A 14,892-nucleotide genomic window follows, 5' to 3' on the forward strand; every position below is an offset into this window, starting at 1 on the left:
TTTACTTAGTGTGTGCGTGTGTTAGCTGCAGCTTGGAGACTCGGGCAGGCAGTGAAGAACGACCCCAGCTGTCCTTCCGAGCCCGGGCTCCGTGGTCTTTCTCTGCCTCCAGCCGTGCAGCGAGGAGTCTCTCTAGGCCTCGAGCCCCTGCCTGCCCCAAATGAGACCACCAGAGGGCGCACGGGCCTCGGCCCCGGTGGAGGTGAGGAAACCTGCTCCGGATGGGCGGGTGGCGTCGGGGGACGCTTCCTTCACCGTCCACGGGGAAAGCCCAGGGCTTTACAGGGAATCCGAGCCACAGGGACCCGGCGGTGCGAGAGGCGGGGCTGGGGGCCGCTGCTCGACATCCATTCACTCAACACTCACTGGGCATGTACGGAGCCCAAACCAGGCACCGAGGAAGAGAGAATCATCACCGATAGCGAGAGCCGTTCGCTGGCATTTCCGGAGACATTTACCATTTCCAGAACTTTTCAAGAATCCTTTACCTCGTCTGACCTCGCTTGGTCAGAAGTCTGCCAAGTGGGGGTTGCAGATGAGGAAGCCGAGGATCAGTGGGCGGAACGACCTCACCACGCAGCGGGGCAGCCTCTAGGCTGGCGGGCTCGGCGGGACGCCGGGCCTGGGACCGCTCCCGGTTACCGTGGCGACCAGCGAGCCCGCGGCGGCTTCCGTAGTCGGCGGCGGTCACGGTCGCGGGCGCGCACCGGGGCGGTCTGCACCGCGCTCCGGCGTCACATGACCGGCTCTAGGGCAAGATGGCGGCGGCCGCGATGCAGTGCCGGGGCTGAGTGACAGCGAGTGTAGGGGGCTTCTACCCGGGGTGAGGGATGGCTTCCACCTGGGCGGGGGTGGGGGGGACGCCCTCCTCGGCCCGCTCCCGTCCCCTCCGCGCGCTGTGTCTGCCGGGACGGGGAGGAATGACCGGGCCCGGCTTCCATCCTAGCCGTGCTCTGTGCTTCGGGGCAGCTCCTGTCGGTCTCTGGGCGCACCTCGTCTGGGTTCCCCCCATCCTCCTTTCTGCAGTCTCCTCCCCTCGCAGGTGGAATCGTCGGTGGGACCGGAGCGCGGGTGGGCGCGGCCCCCTAGGACCATGTCCGGGTCCGACACCGCGCCCTTCCTCAGCCAGGCGGATGACACGGACGACGGGCTGGTTCCCGGCACCCCTGGGTTACCGGGGGCCCCGGGGAACCCGAAGTCCGAGGATCCCGAGGTCCCGGACCGGGAGGGGCTGCAGCGCATCACGGGCTTGTCTTCGGGCCGCTCGGCTCTCATAGTGGCCGTGCTGTGCTACATCAACCTCCTCAATTACATGGACCGCTTCACCGTGGCTGGTACCGACTTCTGGGAGGAGGTTAGACGAGGGGAGGGAGCGGGGTCCTGAAGGTGAGGCTACCTGGCGGAGCCCATCCTGAGTCTGTTTCCCAGGCGTCCTTCCAGACATCGAGCAGTTCTTCAACATTGGAGACAGTAGCTCGGGCCTCATCCAGACCGGTGAGTGCAGACTCTGCCTGGGCACACAGCGGCTCTTCTGCCTTTTCTACCCTAGTTGGGGCCCCATGCTGGCTGCCTGGGGCCTCTTAGTGGAGGTACAGTGGCCAGAGCTAGGGGAGGAGATGGCTCTGGGGCTGTTCTGTTTAGGTGGGACACCACATTTAAAGAGGAGTTAGTTTCGAGTAATAGTTAAAACAGACCTGGGTTGCAATCTCAGCTTTCCACTTACAGTGTGATGGTAGGCAAGACCCTCAGCCTCTATAAGCCTCAGTTTCCTTGTGGGTGAGATGGAACTGGTAATAACCCTGATGACCTCATGGGGCTGATGTGAGGATTAAATGCGATAATGCCTGTGAAGTTCACAGTGCAGTGTTGGGGACATGGTAGGCACCCCATAAATGATGGCGAGAGAGGGCGTCTGGAATTGGGAGAGATGAGCTTTACTTGTTCAGGACTTTGGGATTTGTGGGAGAAGCAAAGCCAGGACCAAATCCTCTTTTCCTTCCTCCCTTCTTCCCTCATTTCTTGAATGTTTCTGAGCACCTGCACTGTGCCAGGCCCCAGAGGAGGTGGCGATAACGTCTACAGAACTTGCCCAAGACCTTTTATGCCCATTGTCTTCTAATCCTTCCATCAGTCAAGAAATAGGTGTTATTATTCTTATTTTATAGAGGAAGCAGATAATATCATCTACATTTTTATAAGGAAACTGAGGCTTGGAGATGAGTTAAGACTTGCCCAGCGTCACACAACAAGTTAGAATCAGAACAGGAATTTGAAACCAGATCTTGCAGTATTCTTTACTCCACTCCAGGCCAATAAGGAGCTGGACGTATTTAAGGCAAAGTTTTTGGAGAAATGAGAATGAGATCATAAGTCAAGGTCTGCAAAGCTCTAAAGAGTTACTTAGAGAAGAAGCGAGTTTTTCTCAACAGCCTTACTCATTTTTTCATTCCACACGTGTTTATTGAGCACCTGTTTTGTGCTAGGCCATGTGTTAGTGATGGAAACGCAGTCATGGCTAATACAGGCAAGGTCCTTGTCTTCATGAAGTCAACATTCTGTGCATGAGGGGAACAGTTCATAAAAACCTAAACTAATGATGAGATGATTTTCTATAAGAATAAGTGGTTATGTAAAAGAAAAGAGTAAAAAAAAAGAAAAGAGAGGGACTGGATGTGTGGTGGTTGGGAAGGTGTCTGAGCTGGAACCTCAAGGAGCTAAGCTCTGTGAAGTTCAGGGTAGAGGATAGAATGTTCCAGATGGAGAGGACAGCAGCTGTAAAAACCCTAAGATGGTATTGAGGTTGGCACTTGGGCCGTTGGGGTACGGAGAAGGGAAAGTGGTTGAACAGGAGGTTGGAGAGGTAGGGAGGGACTAGATGACCGAACTCCCTGGTGTGGAGTTTGGATTTTGTTCTCGGCTCGATAGGAGAAAGTGACAAGTCAGCTGGGCCATCCATTCTACAGTGGAAGGTCTGAACAACATGGAAGATGGGGCTGGGAGCTCTGGCGGTTTCAGGGTTGGGATATGCGGCGGGTATGAGCTCTTGGTGAGGAGAAGGCTGGGGATCTGTTCTTCTGTGGTTATTGCTGCCCCCGCTCTCCCTCCCTACGCTGGAGTGGGGGTTGGAGGGTAGGTGTGCTGGGCTGGGCCGTGACTCTCTGCTTCCCCCCAGTGTTCATCTCCAGTTACATGGTGTTGGCGCCTGTGTTTGGCTACCTGGGTGACAGGTACAATCGGAAGTACCTCATGTGCGGGGGCATTGCCTTCTGGTCCCTGGTGACACTGGGGTCGTCCTTCATCCCCAGAGAGGTAGGCCCCGTGCTGGTTCCTTCTTCCTGTCCCTCCTCCCTCCCCCGTCAATCTTTGCTGCTGCTCCTGGGAATCCTTTCAGACTGGGCCTGGGGAACTTCTTCAGTTGCCTTGGTCTATGCCATCTTATACCTGCTGCTTGCCTGAGTTAATCCGCCCACCCCGTCCTCTCCCCTTTTCTTCCAGAACCTTCTTCTGTCCATCATCCCCTCTCTCCCTGACCATTGACTTTCCACTCTACACCTAAACACTCACATTTCTCTACCATGGAGAAGACATTACCTGGATTGCCCTCCTTCCCTCCCCTCCTTCCTAGTCAGACTTCCCGAAAGGCCCCCTTAACCTAGCTCCGGTCTGGGTGAGGGCACCCAGAGAGAGGCTCTCACTCTGCCTGCACTTCCTCTTCTCCTGCTCCCACCTTGAGCGCTGCTGGCTGACCTGCCGCCACCACTCCATTGCCAAAGTCAACAATGACCTCTTGGTTGCTAAGTGTAGCTCCTACTTTGTAGTCCTGCTCGCGCTATATCTCCTGGGAGGCTCTGGCTCTATTGACCCACTTCTTTCTTCCGGAAACCCTCTTCTAACATCTGTGATGCCACTCTTCTGGTTTTCCTCCTGCCTCCGGGTTGTTGCTTCTTTGCTCCTTTGAAATCTCCTTTGTCTGTTCTCACTCTCTGCCCCAGGACTCTGTCCTCAGCCCAGTCCCAGGTACTGCGTACTCTCTGTGGGTGATGGTACCCTGTTTTAGCTTCAAGTGTCTGTTAGACAAATAACCCCCCTACCTAAGATCATCATGCCCCCTTGGGGTATCTTGGGTGGGGTGGGCAAGATAGAAGTTAAGATTTATTTTTGTACCTACTGGGTACTTTTTCTTGTCCCATCCTCACAATAGTTATGTGAACAAGTTGTTATTATCCACCTTTTGCAGATGAGGAAACTGAGGCTCAGAGAGGTTAAGTTGCTTTCCCAAAGTCACAGCTAGTAAGTAGTGGAGCCAGGATTCAAGCTCAGGTCTGTCTGATTCTAAAACCCAGTTCTCTCCCGCCGTCCCTGCTGCCTCTCCAGAGCCGGCTGGTGAGGTAGGCTGGGAGGCTGGCTGCAGGGTGGGGTGCCACCTCCCCCATGTCTCCTTCCTCAGCGATTCTGGCTGCTTCTCCTGACCCGGGGCCTAGTGGGGGTCGGGGAGGCCAGTTACTCCACCATCGCACCCACTCTCATCGCTGACCTCTTCGTGGCGGACCAGCGGAGTCGGATGCTCAGCGTCTTCTACTTCGCCATCCCAGTGGGCAGGTGAGTGGACCTGGGGCCTGGTAGGGAGGCAGAAGGGCCTGGCGTGGGGGACACGGCTGACCAGCTGTCTCCTCTCCTCTCCCACCCCCTTCCCCCAGTGGGCTGGGTTATATTGCAGGTTCCAAAGTGAAGGATGTGGCTGGTGACTGGCACTGGGCTCTGAGGGTGAGTCCAGTCACGGCCTGTGGAGGGTCAGCAGCATTATCACTGATGCCCCTCTCCTACCTTCAGACATTCCCCTTTTGAGGCAGCACTCACTCTTTCAAGCCTTCAGGAAGCCTGGATGCCTTCACCATGAAGCCATGTCAAATGCAACCAAGCCACAACTCTTGGTTGCAGGTGACAGAAGCCCATTGTAAAACTGTAAGCCCCAAAATGGGACTGTCTTGGCTCTCATAATGGAAAGTCCCAGGATGGGCTTCAGGTAAAGCTGGATCCAGGACTCCCACACTTCACAGGATCATCCTTTTCTCAGCTCTACTCTCTTCTGTGTTAACTTCATTCTCAAGCAAAGGAAAGCTCCACGTGTTTATCTTCCCATTTAGAAACACTGGCACCCTGAATACTTGGGCAATAGTCTGGATGGCGTCTGATTAAATGAACATGGGTCACATGCCTGCCACTGAATCAATCATGGAGGCTGGGAGGTTAACACTACTGTTCTTGGCCAAGCCCTGCCCTGTTTGCGCTAGGTGGATTGAAAAAAGGGGGAGTGGTTTCCCCAAAGAAGATTAGAGTACTGTTAGCAAAGAGGGAGCAGCTAGGCTTGCAGACATGGGCCCCTAGTGGCATTTGCCTCTTTCCCCAGTTGCAGGTTCAGCTTCCTTGAGCAGACACTTACCCAGGTGTTTGAGGTCTTGGGGCCTGAGTTGCCTTACCACCCTCTCACTTTCTCCCAGCCCCAGGGTTGAGTGTGTCCCTGCCTGTGTGTGTCCTGAAGCCCACTCTTCCCCTAGGTGACACCAGGTCTAGGAGTGGTGGCTGTTCTGCTGCTGTTCCTGGTAGTACGGGAGCCGCCAAGAGGGGCTGTGGAGCGCCACTTGGACTCACCACCCTTAAACCCCACCTCGTGGTGGGCGGATCTGAGGGCTCTGGCAAGAAAGTGAGTTTAGTTCCATCCTGGCCCAACATCTGGGGCCCCCAGGGGAAGCCTGACATCTAGTTTGAGATTTACATGGGTGTGGTCTTCATTTACTTTTTTGTCAGCTGGCCCTACCCCTCAGCCTGGAATTCAGTCACCACTGCCTCCTTGTGGCAGCAGCTTGAATTACAGGCCCAGATCCTGGGAGCCAGGACAGCCTCCACAGCCAGGGCCCTGACCCTATTAAAATAAGCCAGGAAGGGTGAACAGAGATCTCCTACCCTGACACCTCAGTGGAGTCTGACTCCTCCCTCCCACCTGTGTGCAGCCCTAGTTTCATCCTGTCTTCCCTGGGCTTCACTGCTGTGGCCTTTGTCACGGGCTCCCTGGCTCTCTGGGCTCCTGCGTTCTTGCTGCGTTCCCGTGTGGTCTTGGGGGAGACCCCACCCTGCCTTCCTGGAGACTCCTGCTCTTCCTCTGACAGGTACCCAGATTGAGGTTGGGCTGGGTGGCCTGCAGGTGGCAGGGGATGGAGTGGAGAGAGTCTGCAGCTCAGGCTCAGGCGGGGAGAGTTTGAACCCCAGCTCCAGAAGCTGCTTCCTCTCCCCGAGTCTCCGTTTCCTGGTCTGGGAAGCAGGTGATAGGGTGATGCCTTCATCTGGGAGCTCTGTGAACCATGGGGTCTGTGCCTAGATGGACCTGGGTTGTGAGGGGGGCTGGGATGCACCAGCTTCCTCTCCAGGCTGTGGGGGTGAGGCTAGGGGGCTTTGCAGGCAGAGGGTCCAACCCCCATCCACACCCCTCCCCCCAGCCTCATCTTCGGGCTCGTCACCTGCCTGACTGGGGTCCTGGGTGTGGGCCTGGGTGTGGAGGTCAGCCGCCGCCTCCGCCGCTCCAACCCCCGGGCTGACCCACTCGTCTGTGCTGCTGGCCTCCTGGGCTCCGCACCCTTCCTCTTCCTCTCTCTTGCCTGTGCCCGTGGTAGCATCGTGGCCACCTATGTGAGTAGCCAGCAGGTATCAAGGGGGGTGTCGTGGATCCAAGATGGAGGAACACGGCACTGGGGCAGGACTGGGGTCAACCAGCATAGTGGTTCAGAGCTGACTCTGGAGCAGGAATGCCTGGTTTTGCATCTCAGCTCTGGCCCTTCCTAGCTGTGTGCATTGGGCAAGTCACTTAACCTCTCTGTGCTCGGTTTCATCATCTGTAAAATGGGAATAATAGTAGTATCTGTCTCATAGAGGTGTTGTGAGGATTAAATGAGTTAACAGATGAGCCTGGTACATGGTAAACCATCCATGTGTTTGGTCTTCTTGTGATGAAGACTCCCCCATCCCCCAGATTTTCATCTTTGTTGGAGAGACACTGCTGTCCATGAACTGGGCCATTGTGGCTGACATTCTGCTGGTGAGTAGCTGGGCCACTCCAGGGTTAGCCCAGAGGCTGATGAGAACAGGGAGTGGGGGCAGGAGGTCTCACTTCCCTTGAATTGTGGCCTTTATTTCATTTTCAAAACCAGCCCCAGACTGACTTCAGAGTCCAGCCCCCGATGGGCTTGTAGTCTTGGCCTGCCCTGCACCCCAGTCACACGTCTGAGCTGGGGTTCACCTCTGACCTCAGCCCAGGCTGAGCCTTCGCCCTGTCCTCAGCCTCTGCCTCCTGCCCCTCCTCCCCCCAGTACGTGGTGATCCCCACACGACGTTCTACCGCCGAGGCCTTCCAGATTGTGCTGTCCCACCTGCTGGGTGATGCTGGGAGCCCCTACCTCATTGGCCTGGTGAGTACTGCCCCTTGGCTTGGCCTGGGGTGGGGATCAGGGGACCCTGTGTTCCCAGCACCAGCTGGTAGCCACCGGCCTGAGCTTGGGCCACGTTGGAAGACCCCAGTTAGGCGTCTGCGCCCTCTGTGCCAGTCCCCCTTCACCTTGGATCCTTAACTGGACAGGAAGGATTTTGTCCTGGCAGAGTCCCACAGTGAGGCCACGGAGCTCACCTGGCAGTCCAGCCCTCCTGCCCTTCCTGGCTCCAGTCTGTGTTCTTCTGGAGTTCGGGGACTCTCCCCACGCCGCTGACTCTGTCTCCTGGCTTTCCTCTCCTGTCTCTGGCAGATCTCCGACCGCCTCCGACGGCGCTGGCCACCCTCCTTCTTGTCCGAGTTCCGGGCCCTGCAGTTCTCGCTCATGCTGTGCGCCTTCGTCGGGGCGCTGGGTGGTGCAGCCTTCCTGGGCACTGCCATCTTCATTGAGGGTGACCGTCAGCGAGCCCACTTGCATGTGCAGGGTCAGTTGGGCCTTCCCTCTGTCTATCCACAGCTCCTTGCCCTGCTTGTCCATCCATCCGTCTGTCCAGTCCTGTGTGTGTGTCATCCCTCAGTCCATAGCCCTCCCCTCATCCAGCTTCACGTCTGCCTGTCCAACAAGCTGACGCCCGTGTGTCCACAGCCCTGGTGGCTCTGCTGCCTTGTCCAGTGCCCACTGCCTCTCGGTCTCCTCCCTGGCTTTGAGTCTATCTGTGCATCCAGCCCTGGCTCTGACCCCTTCCTGGCAGGTCTGCTACGTGAGGCAGGGCCCGCAGATGACCGTATCGTGGTGCCCCAGCGAGGCCGCTCCACCCGGGTCCCTGTGTCCAGTGTGCTCATCTGAGGGGCTGTCACTCACCCACCTGCACACCTACCCCATGAGGTGCCGGGCCCAAACCCTCAGCCTGGCCCAGCTTCTGGGAGGAGCCTTGGGCCGTGTTCCAGCTCCCACACACTACACGGGTAGCCAAGTGAGGGGTGGTGGGGGTCTGGGAGGGTGGTCCCCCTCCACTGGAGCAGCCCCAGGGGCTCGGTGCTATTTGTAACTAAATAAAATTTGTAGCCAGACCCCAAGTGCCTGTTGAGTCTCTCTGGGTGCTAGTGACTTCTGACGTCTGGCCTGCAGGGGATGCCCATCTCTGGCCCCAGGGTCCAAGGGCTCCCGGGGGCTGTTGGGTCACTCCTGTGGGGCCTTGGGCAAATCCTGGCCCTTCGGGGCTGCGTGAATGAGAGGGTGGAGTGAGCTGGCTTGGTGTGACCATGAGTCATGCTCACGTTTCCCCCAGAGCCTGCCCGTCTTGGCAGGTCAGCCAAAGGAGGGGTGGGGGTGGCCAGTGCTCTGTGCCTCTCTGGATTCCCAGTGGCAGAGCCTCCCTCCCTGCTGCCTCCTTGGGCCGTGGCTGTGGAGGCTCCGGCTGCTGGCCTGCCAGTCTCCCCTCCTCCTGCTGGTATGAGTTGCCACTTGTCCTGGAGGCCAGTAGACCCTTCTTGAGGGCCTGGGGGCGGCTCCTTGGGCCTCTTCCTCCCCCTCCCCACTGGCTAGGTGGGGGTGGGAAGGGGGCGGGTGAAGCCGGCTGAGGAGCCGGATGATTTCCTGCCCTCACCCGGCGCTCACCACAGCTTCCTGCTGCAGGCGGGTGCGGAGGAGAGCCGGGTGTCGAACAGAGGGGCAGGTAGGGCTGGGGTGCAGGGTCCACGCAGGGTGGCTGGTGCCCCAGACTCCAGCCCAGGCCTTGGCTTGACTGCCCTGGGATCGAGGATCTTCCAGAGCCAGTCCTGACCCCCAGTCAGCCTAGCAAGGGGGGGCGATCCAGGGCCCCCAAGCAGGGCACAGCTGCCCCCTACCCAGCTCCAGCCTGGTACCTGCTGGGCCCTGCACCCTGCCGGCCCACTCCTCGCCCTGCACCAGTTCTGCCCCTGAGGGGCCTGTGGCGAGCAGCCAGGCCTGGTCCAAGCTCTCTCCTGCAGATGGAGGCGGCCATCCTGATCCCCTCCGTGCTGGGCCCCCTGCTGCTGCCTCTCTTGGCCGTGTTGCTGATGGCACTGTGTGTGCGCTGCCGAGAGCTGCCAGGTGAGTGGGAGCTTGTGGGGTGACCCAATGTTTGGACACACTGACAGGGGTCCTTACCCTGCCCCCCCAACCCCTTACTCCGTCTTTAACCTTCCCTAATTCTGTCCTGCGCACGGAGACGCTGAGAGCACCCGACGCCATCACCCTCAACCCTCTTCATTCCCTTTTCCTGCCTCACCAGCCCTCTCTTCCCCCAGGCTCATATGACAGTGCTGCCACTGATAGGTGAGTCGCCCCATTGACCATGCGTCTCTCTCAATACCCGTGTGGGGCTGGGCTGGGAGGCTGGCTGGGCCTCTCCTGGCCGTTTCTCCAGCTGTGTCTCTCCTGCTAGCTTGACCCCAAGCAGCATCGTGATCAAACGGCCTCGTGAGTACACGGAGGGTCCCTCCCTTGAGGGTAGGAGAGAGGGTCCCCTGGAGTGTGAGAGAGCGTGTGCCTTTGTTCAGATTCCCCCTGTGGTGTCCACATGGCCTTGACCTGAGCTGGGGATGGGGAGGGAGATGGGTGCCCTTAGGCCTGTCCAGGGCATGGGGGTTTCAGGGGTTAGCCTGCCCCTGAGGCCTCAACGAAGGTAGGGGCGTGATGTCTGGAGTCATTCCTTCAACTTGGTCCTGTGTCCTCAGCAACACTCGTCCCATGGCCACCAGCCACTTCCTACCCGCCTGTTACCTCATTTCCACCCCTGAGCCAGCCAGACCTGCTCCCCATCCCGTAAGTAGCCCCTTCTTCTCCAGATTCCCCGCTTTACTCCTCACCTCCTTGGATTGGGGCCTCTTTCCCTCTTATAACCCCTGTTGTCCCAGAGCCCCACCCCAGCATGACCTCTAACCTTTGACTTCCAGGAGATCCCCGCAGCCCCCCGGGGGCTCCCACCACATGCCATCTTCCCGGCAAGGCTCGGATGGTGGTAAGCATGGAGCGGGGCCTGGGGGCTGGGGCTGCGCAGAGGCTAGGCCCTGCCTGAGCTGACACAGTCTCCCTCACTCTCTCTTTGCAGCCAACAGTGTGGCGAGCTATGAGAATGAGGGTGCGTCTGGGCCGGGTGCCCTCGCTTGGGGGAGGCCGAGGCCTGCTCTGGGCTTTGCTGACCCCTGTGTCGTTACCCCCAGAGCCGGTCTGTGAGGACGCGGAGGACGACGAGGATGAGGAGGACTATCACAACGAGGGCTACTTGTGAGTGGCCAGGCGGGAGGAGGGGGCTGAGGCCGGGGGTCCTCGCTCACCTTCCCCTTGACCTCCCCACAGGGTTGTGCTTCCTGACCCTGCCCCGACCACCACCGCCAGCACCGTCGTCCCACCAGCTCCCGTGTCCAACAACCCCGGCCTCCGGGACAGCGCCTTCTCCAGTGAGTCGGCCGTTTCTGGCCACTCTCCAGCGCCTCCGCGCCGCAGCCCCTCCGCTCCTCTCTCTCCTGTTATTTCTTTGCTGCTCGCTACCCCTCCGTGTTCTCTCCTCTCTCTAGAACTCTTGTCCTTCAGATAGTGGACTTCCTGCTCCAATCTTCTCATTTTCTTACTTTTTCTCTTCTCTTTCCTTTTTGTCTTTTCCTTTTATTGTCGGTGAGATTTCCTTGACTTTCTTCTTCTTTTGACTCCATTCTTTTTCTTTCTCTCTCAAAAAAGAAAAGCTCTTTCTTGATCTCTGACTATTCCTTTTTTATAGCCTCCTGTTCATGGAGCTAGTATCCTCTGGTACATCTCTAAGGGTATTGATTATGCCTTGTCTTTTTTGGGTTGTTTTGGGAGTTTTCCTCTGCCTCCTGCATTGCTTCCGTTTCCTTTGAGCTGCTTTTCCCCCTTTGCTTTGGTCGCCTCCTGCCTGTGAGCAGGCTTCCTCAATGTCTGCTGATCATCAGGGCTCTCTTACTCTCCTCTCCCTCTATCCTCGCTCTGGGCCATGCCTTCTACACCCTGGCTTCATTTGCCGTCCATATTCCCAACTTGCCGCCTCTCTCCTGGGCTCCAGATCATTTGTCCAAGTGCTTCTTTTCGTTCGTTCCTTCCTTCACTCACTCATTCATTTGTCATATTCACTGGGGCCTCTGATACAACAGCTAATGGGCTGGAGTCATGATAAAAGAGCTAGGGTTTGTTGAGGGCCTGCTCCATGCCTTGCTAAGAGTTTTCCATGTACTAACTTATTAAATGTCACAATGCCCAGGTGCTGTTGAGCCTGTCCCTTCCCTTCCTGTGCCTCAGTTGTCCCGTCTGTATGATGGCAGCGCATACTGTATGACAGGCCCTGTTTTAGTATTCACTGCTTTAATCCTCAAAACAGCCCTTGGAGGGGGGGACTGTTACTCGCCCTATTTTACAGTTAAGAAAACAGACCTTGAGAGTTAGGTAGCTTGTCTGAGGTTACACAGTTAGTGCTGGCGCTGGATTTGAACCTGGATAGTCTGGCTCCAGAGCCTGCCTCGTGCATGGCCTCGTGGAGAAACAAGTCAGCACGTAAAAGAGCACGATACTGTCGAAGACAATAGGTGTTCTGAAGGGAGTAAGACAGGAGTGGGGGGCAGGGCTGGCCTGGCTCGGGAAGAGGGGCCAGCTGAGCTGGCGGCACCTCTGACCCAGCCCACCCTGAGTGTCATCTACCCCTCCACATGTGCCACCAGCCCCGCCGCTCCGAGCTGCTCCCCGTCCCTGCTCCCTAACTGCGGGGCAGGCTGGGGTCTGTCTTCTGGTCTCCTCTTTCCCACAATTCCATTCCTTCCAATCAGTTCTAGTCAAGTTGCCCTACTTGTCTCCAGTACATGGCCTTTGCCCTCGTCCAGCTGCTGGCATCGCTGGTCTGGAGCCCCGTCCCTGCATCCCTTGGGGGCCGACTCTGGTGATGGGCTCTAGGTGTCCGTGTGTGGGAGTCTTAGGCTGGTTATGTTGAAAGTCTTTGGTGTCCACAGTTGGGAGCCTCTGGGTGTCTGCCCTCAGGGGCCCTGGGAATCCATGCTTGAGGGCTCTGGGTAACGGTGCTGGGGGTCTCCGATGGTTTTCCTGTAGTGGAGTCGGGTGAAGATTATGTGAACGTTCCTGAGAGTGAGGAGAGTGCAGATGCGTCTCTGGGTGAGTGGCTGGTGTCCCCCTGGTGCCCTCTGAGGGTCCACCTTCTCTCCCTCACCCTCACTCCCCACCCCCACTCTCAGTGTGTCTGGGCCCCACCCCTGGGGGTGCCCACAACCTCTTCTACAGCTCCCTCGCCCTCTGCCTGGGTGTTGTCCTGCTCCTTTCAGTGTGGCCGTCTCTCCTTCTGACCTGCCCCCACAGATGGGAGCCGGGAGTATGTGAACGTGTCCCAGGAGCTGCAGCCCACGGCGAGGACTGAGCCTGGTGTGTGCTGGGGGAGGTGGGGGCAGAGGCTGGGGGAGCTGCCTGGGGGAGATGGTTTATAAGCTGAGACCAACTTCCCCTGCTCTCACAGCCACCCGGAAAGCCCAGCGCGTGGAGGATGAGGAAGAGGGAGCTCCAGATTATGAGAATCTGCAGGAGCTTAACTGAGGGCCTGGTGAGAGTCCTGCCCAGCCCAGCCCTGCCCTGGGCCTGTGGGCTCCCACCCTCCTCCCCCAGCCTTGCCCGCTACCTCAGCCCTGTCCTCTTTGACTCTGGGGACCCTTACCCCATAACCCCTCCCTCTCTCCCTGCCCTCTTGTGTTTCAGTGTGAGGTGTGCCTGTCCTGGAACCAGCCTTGCCTGGGAGAGCTGAGCTGGGCAGCTGGCAGTGGCTCTGGGGGGCCCTACTTGGCACCCTGTCCTGCCTCCAGCCTGATAACAGCCTGAGAATTTCCCCCCTAACTTATTGTCACTTTGGGGTCCAGTCTGTTTGCCCCCAACACTCTGCACCTTCTGACGCAGCCTGAGAATGAACTCCCCTGGGCCCAGCCCTACTCGGTCATAGAATAAAGGCTGGTATGGTCTGTAGTGCTTCTGGCTTCAGGGAAGCCCAGTGGGTTGGAGTCGGGCTGAGGGCGGGCTGTGCCTGAGGGTCGCGTGTGAGTGTCTGTGTGTGTGTGTGTGTGTGTGTGTGTGTCGGTGGGTCTCCGTCTTCCACAGATACATGTGCTCCCGCCAGTCCTGACAAGGTACTCCGTGAGTGACTGTGTGAACGATGGCGGGGACACATCACCTTCTGAACGAGACGAGTCCGACCCAGGCCGGCACTTCTGCGTCTCAGACGCATCTCCCCGTGAGACAGCCCACAGAGATGGCAGACAATGGCTGTGCCGAAGAGAGCGGGGCGTCGGGTAGCACTGGGTGCCCAGTGAAAGTCTAGAGCAAGACTGCTCCCCGCTGGCCCCCAGCTTCTCCATCTTTAAAACAAGGGGGTGGACTTGACCTCAGAGGGCTTTCTTAATTCTTACCTTTTATGGTTCTCAATAAAACAGAACTTAGAAATTGTCTAAGCAACTCAAAAAGTCAGTGTGCAGGGCTTCACGGTTCAGACTTTGATGTGTGGCTGACTCAGCTGAGGTCCTGCTCAAACGTGGCTTCTGATTCAGTAGGTCTGGAGTGTGGCCTCAGAGTCTGCGTTTCTAAGGAGCTCCCAGGTGCTTCTGCTACTGCTGTGCGGAGAAGCACACTTGGAGTAGCAGCTTCTGGTGGATACTCTGGTCACTGATCGGCCCCGGTGTGGACATGTGGCCTAACCTGGGTCAGTGAGGACCAGCCCTGCGACTTGGGCAGGAAGTGGTGAAAGGAGAAGCTCTTTCTGTTCATGCAGTTGTTACGCTGGAATAATGTAGTCCCAGTGCCGCCACTTGGAGAGCCTGCCTGAGGATGAAGCCAGCGTGGAGGAGAGAACGGCCCATAGACGGACCAGGCCTGTCTCCTGGGGATGTCACAACTCCCGGATCCAGTCACACCTTAACCAGGACACCCCTTCAGACTTCCCAGTTACACCGGCCAATAAATTACCAGTTTTCTTCAACCTGCTTGACCTGGGGTTTCTGTCACATACAGCCAAAGTAGTCTTGAGTGATACACAAAGTTGTTGGCATCCTCTGTGGGCTCCAGAGGTGATAGCACCAGCTTCTCTAGGGAGTGCCTGCTGCACGTCTGTGCTTGTGTCATTGAGTCTCCGTCATTCCCCTGTTGTGGTTGCTGTGGGCATCCCTATTTCACAGGTGATGAAACAGGCTCAGAGAGGAGCAGTGATTTGCCCAAAGGCACACAGCCAAAGTGGCAAATCTGGGATTAGCTCTGTCACCTCCAGGGTCACCGCCGCCAGTCTCTTACTCCAGGTGTTGTGCACAGCACTGGCTGCCCCAAACCGGGGAGCTCGTAAGACGCCCAGTTGGAGAAGTGGGGGAGGCAGGTCTGGGGAGGAGATCGGACAAGCTGGGCATCGACA

General features: G+C 57.7%; 2 protein-coding genes across 14 annotated transcripts; both read left to right on the forward strand.

The window, feature by feature from the left end:
• The first annotated feature begins 195 nt into the window (after window positions 1-195).
• SPNS1 (SPNS lysolipid transporter 1, lysophospholipid) lies at window positions 196-8,551 on the forward strand. Of its 11 annotated transcripts, none has more exons than XM_070484640.1 (13): window positions 196-803; window positions 1,043-1,334; window positions 1,429-1,494; window positions 3,173-3,309; window positions 4,448-4,599; window positions 4,698-4,764; window positions 5,556-5,701; window positions 6,009-6,164; window positions 6,492-6,681; window positions 7,022-7,087; window positions 7,359-7,457; window positions 7,788-7,959; window positions 8,227-8,551. In XM_070484640.1, exons 2-13 carry the CDS (start codon window positions 1,094-1,096, stop codon window positions 8,319-8,321), a joined length of 1,587 nt encoding a protein of 528 aa, XP_070340741.1. In that variant the 5' UTR covers window positions 196-803; window positions 1,043-1,093; the 3' UTR covers window positions 8,322-8,551. The 11 variants fall into 11 exon arrangements, with proteins under 11 accessions (XP_070340741.1, XP_070340740.1, XP_070340744.1 ...); XM_070484639.1 differs by having other exon boundaries at window positions 205-823; XM_070484643.1 differs by having other exon boundaries at window positions 276-823; window positions 1,130-1,334.
• A 106-nt stretch (window positions 8,552-8,657) lies between these two features.
• LAT (linker for activation of T cells) lies at window positions 8,658-14,469 on the forward strand. 3 transcript variants are annotated; one of them, XM_070484648.1, is made up of 13 exons: window positions 8,658-8,925; window positions 9,446-9,548; window positions 9,746-9,773; window positions 9,883-9,917; window positions 10,175-10,262; window positions 10,394-10,458; window positions 10,549-10,578; window positions 10,661-10,724; window positions 10,797-10,897; window positions 12,549-12,611; window positions 12,813-12,875; window positions 12,967-13,050; window positions 13,203-14,469. In XM_070484648.1, exons 1-12 carry the CDS (start codon window positions 8,704-8,706, stop codon window positions 13,041-13,043), a joined length of 939 nt encoding a protein of 312 aa, XP_070340749.1. In that variant the 5' UTR covers window positions 8,658-8,703; the 3' UTR covers window positions 13,044-13,050; window positions 13,203-14,469. The 3 variants fall into 3 exon arrangements, 2 of the variants coding, with proteins under 2 accessions (XP_070340749.1, XP_070340748.1); XM_070484647.1 differs by lacking the exon at window positions 8,658-8,925 and adding an exon at window positions 9,098-9,150; XR_006513310.2 differs by lacking the exons at window positions 8,658-8,925; window positions 13,203-14,469 and adding an exon at window positions 9,098-9,150 and having other exon boundaries at window positions 12,549-12,875.
• Window positions 14,470-14,892: the final 423 nt, after the last annotated feature.

This window comes from Equus asinus, chromosome 14 (assembly GCF_041296235.1).
Source record: "Equus asinus isolate D_3611 breed Donkey chromosome 14, EquAss-T2T_v2, whole genome shotgun sequence".
Lineage (NCBI taxonomy): Eukaryota > Metazoa > Chordata > Mammalia > Perissodactyla > Equidae > Equus > Equus asinus.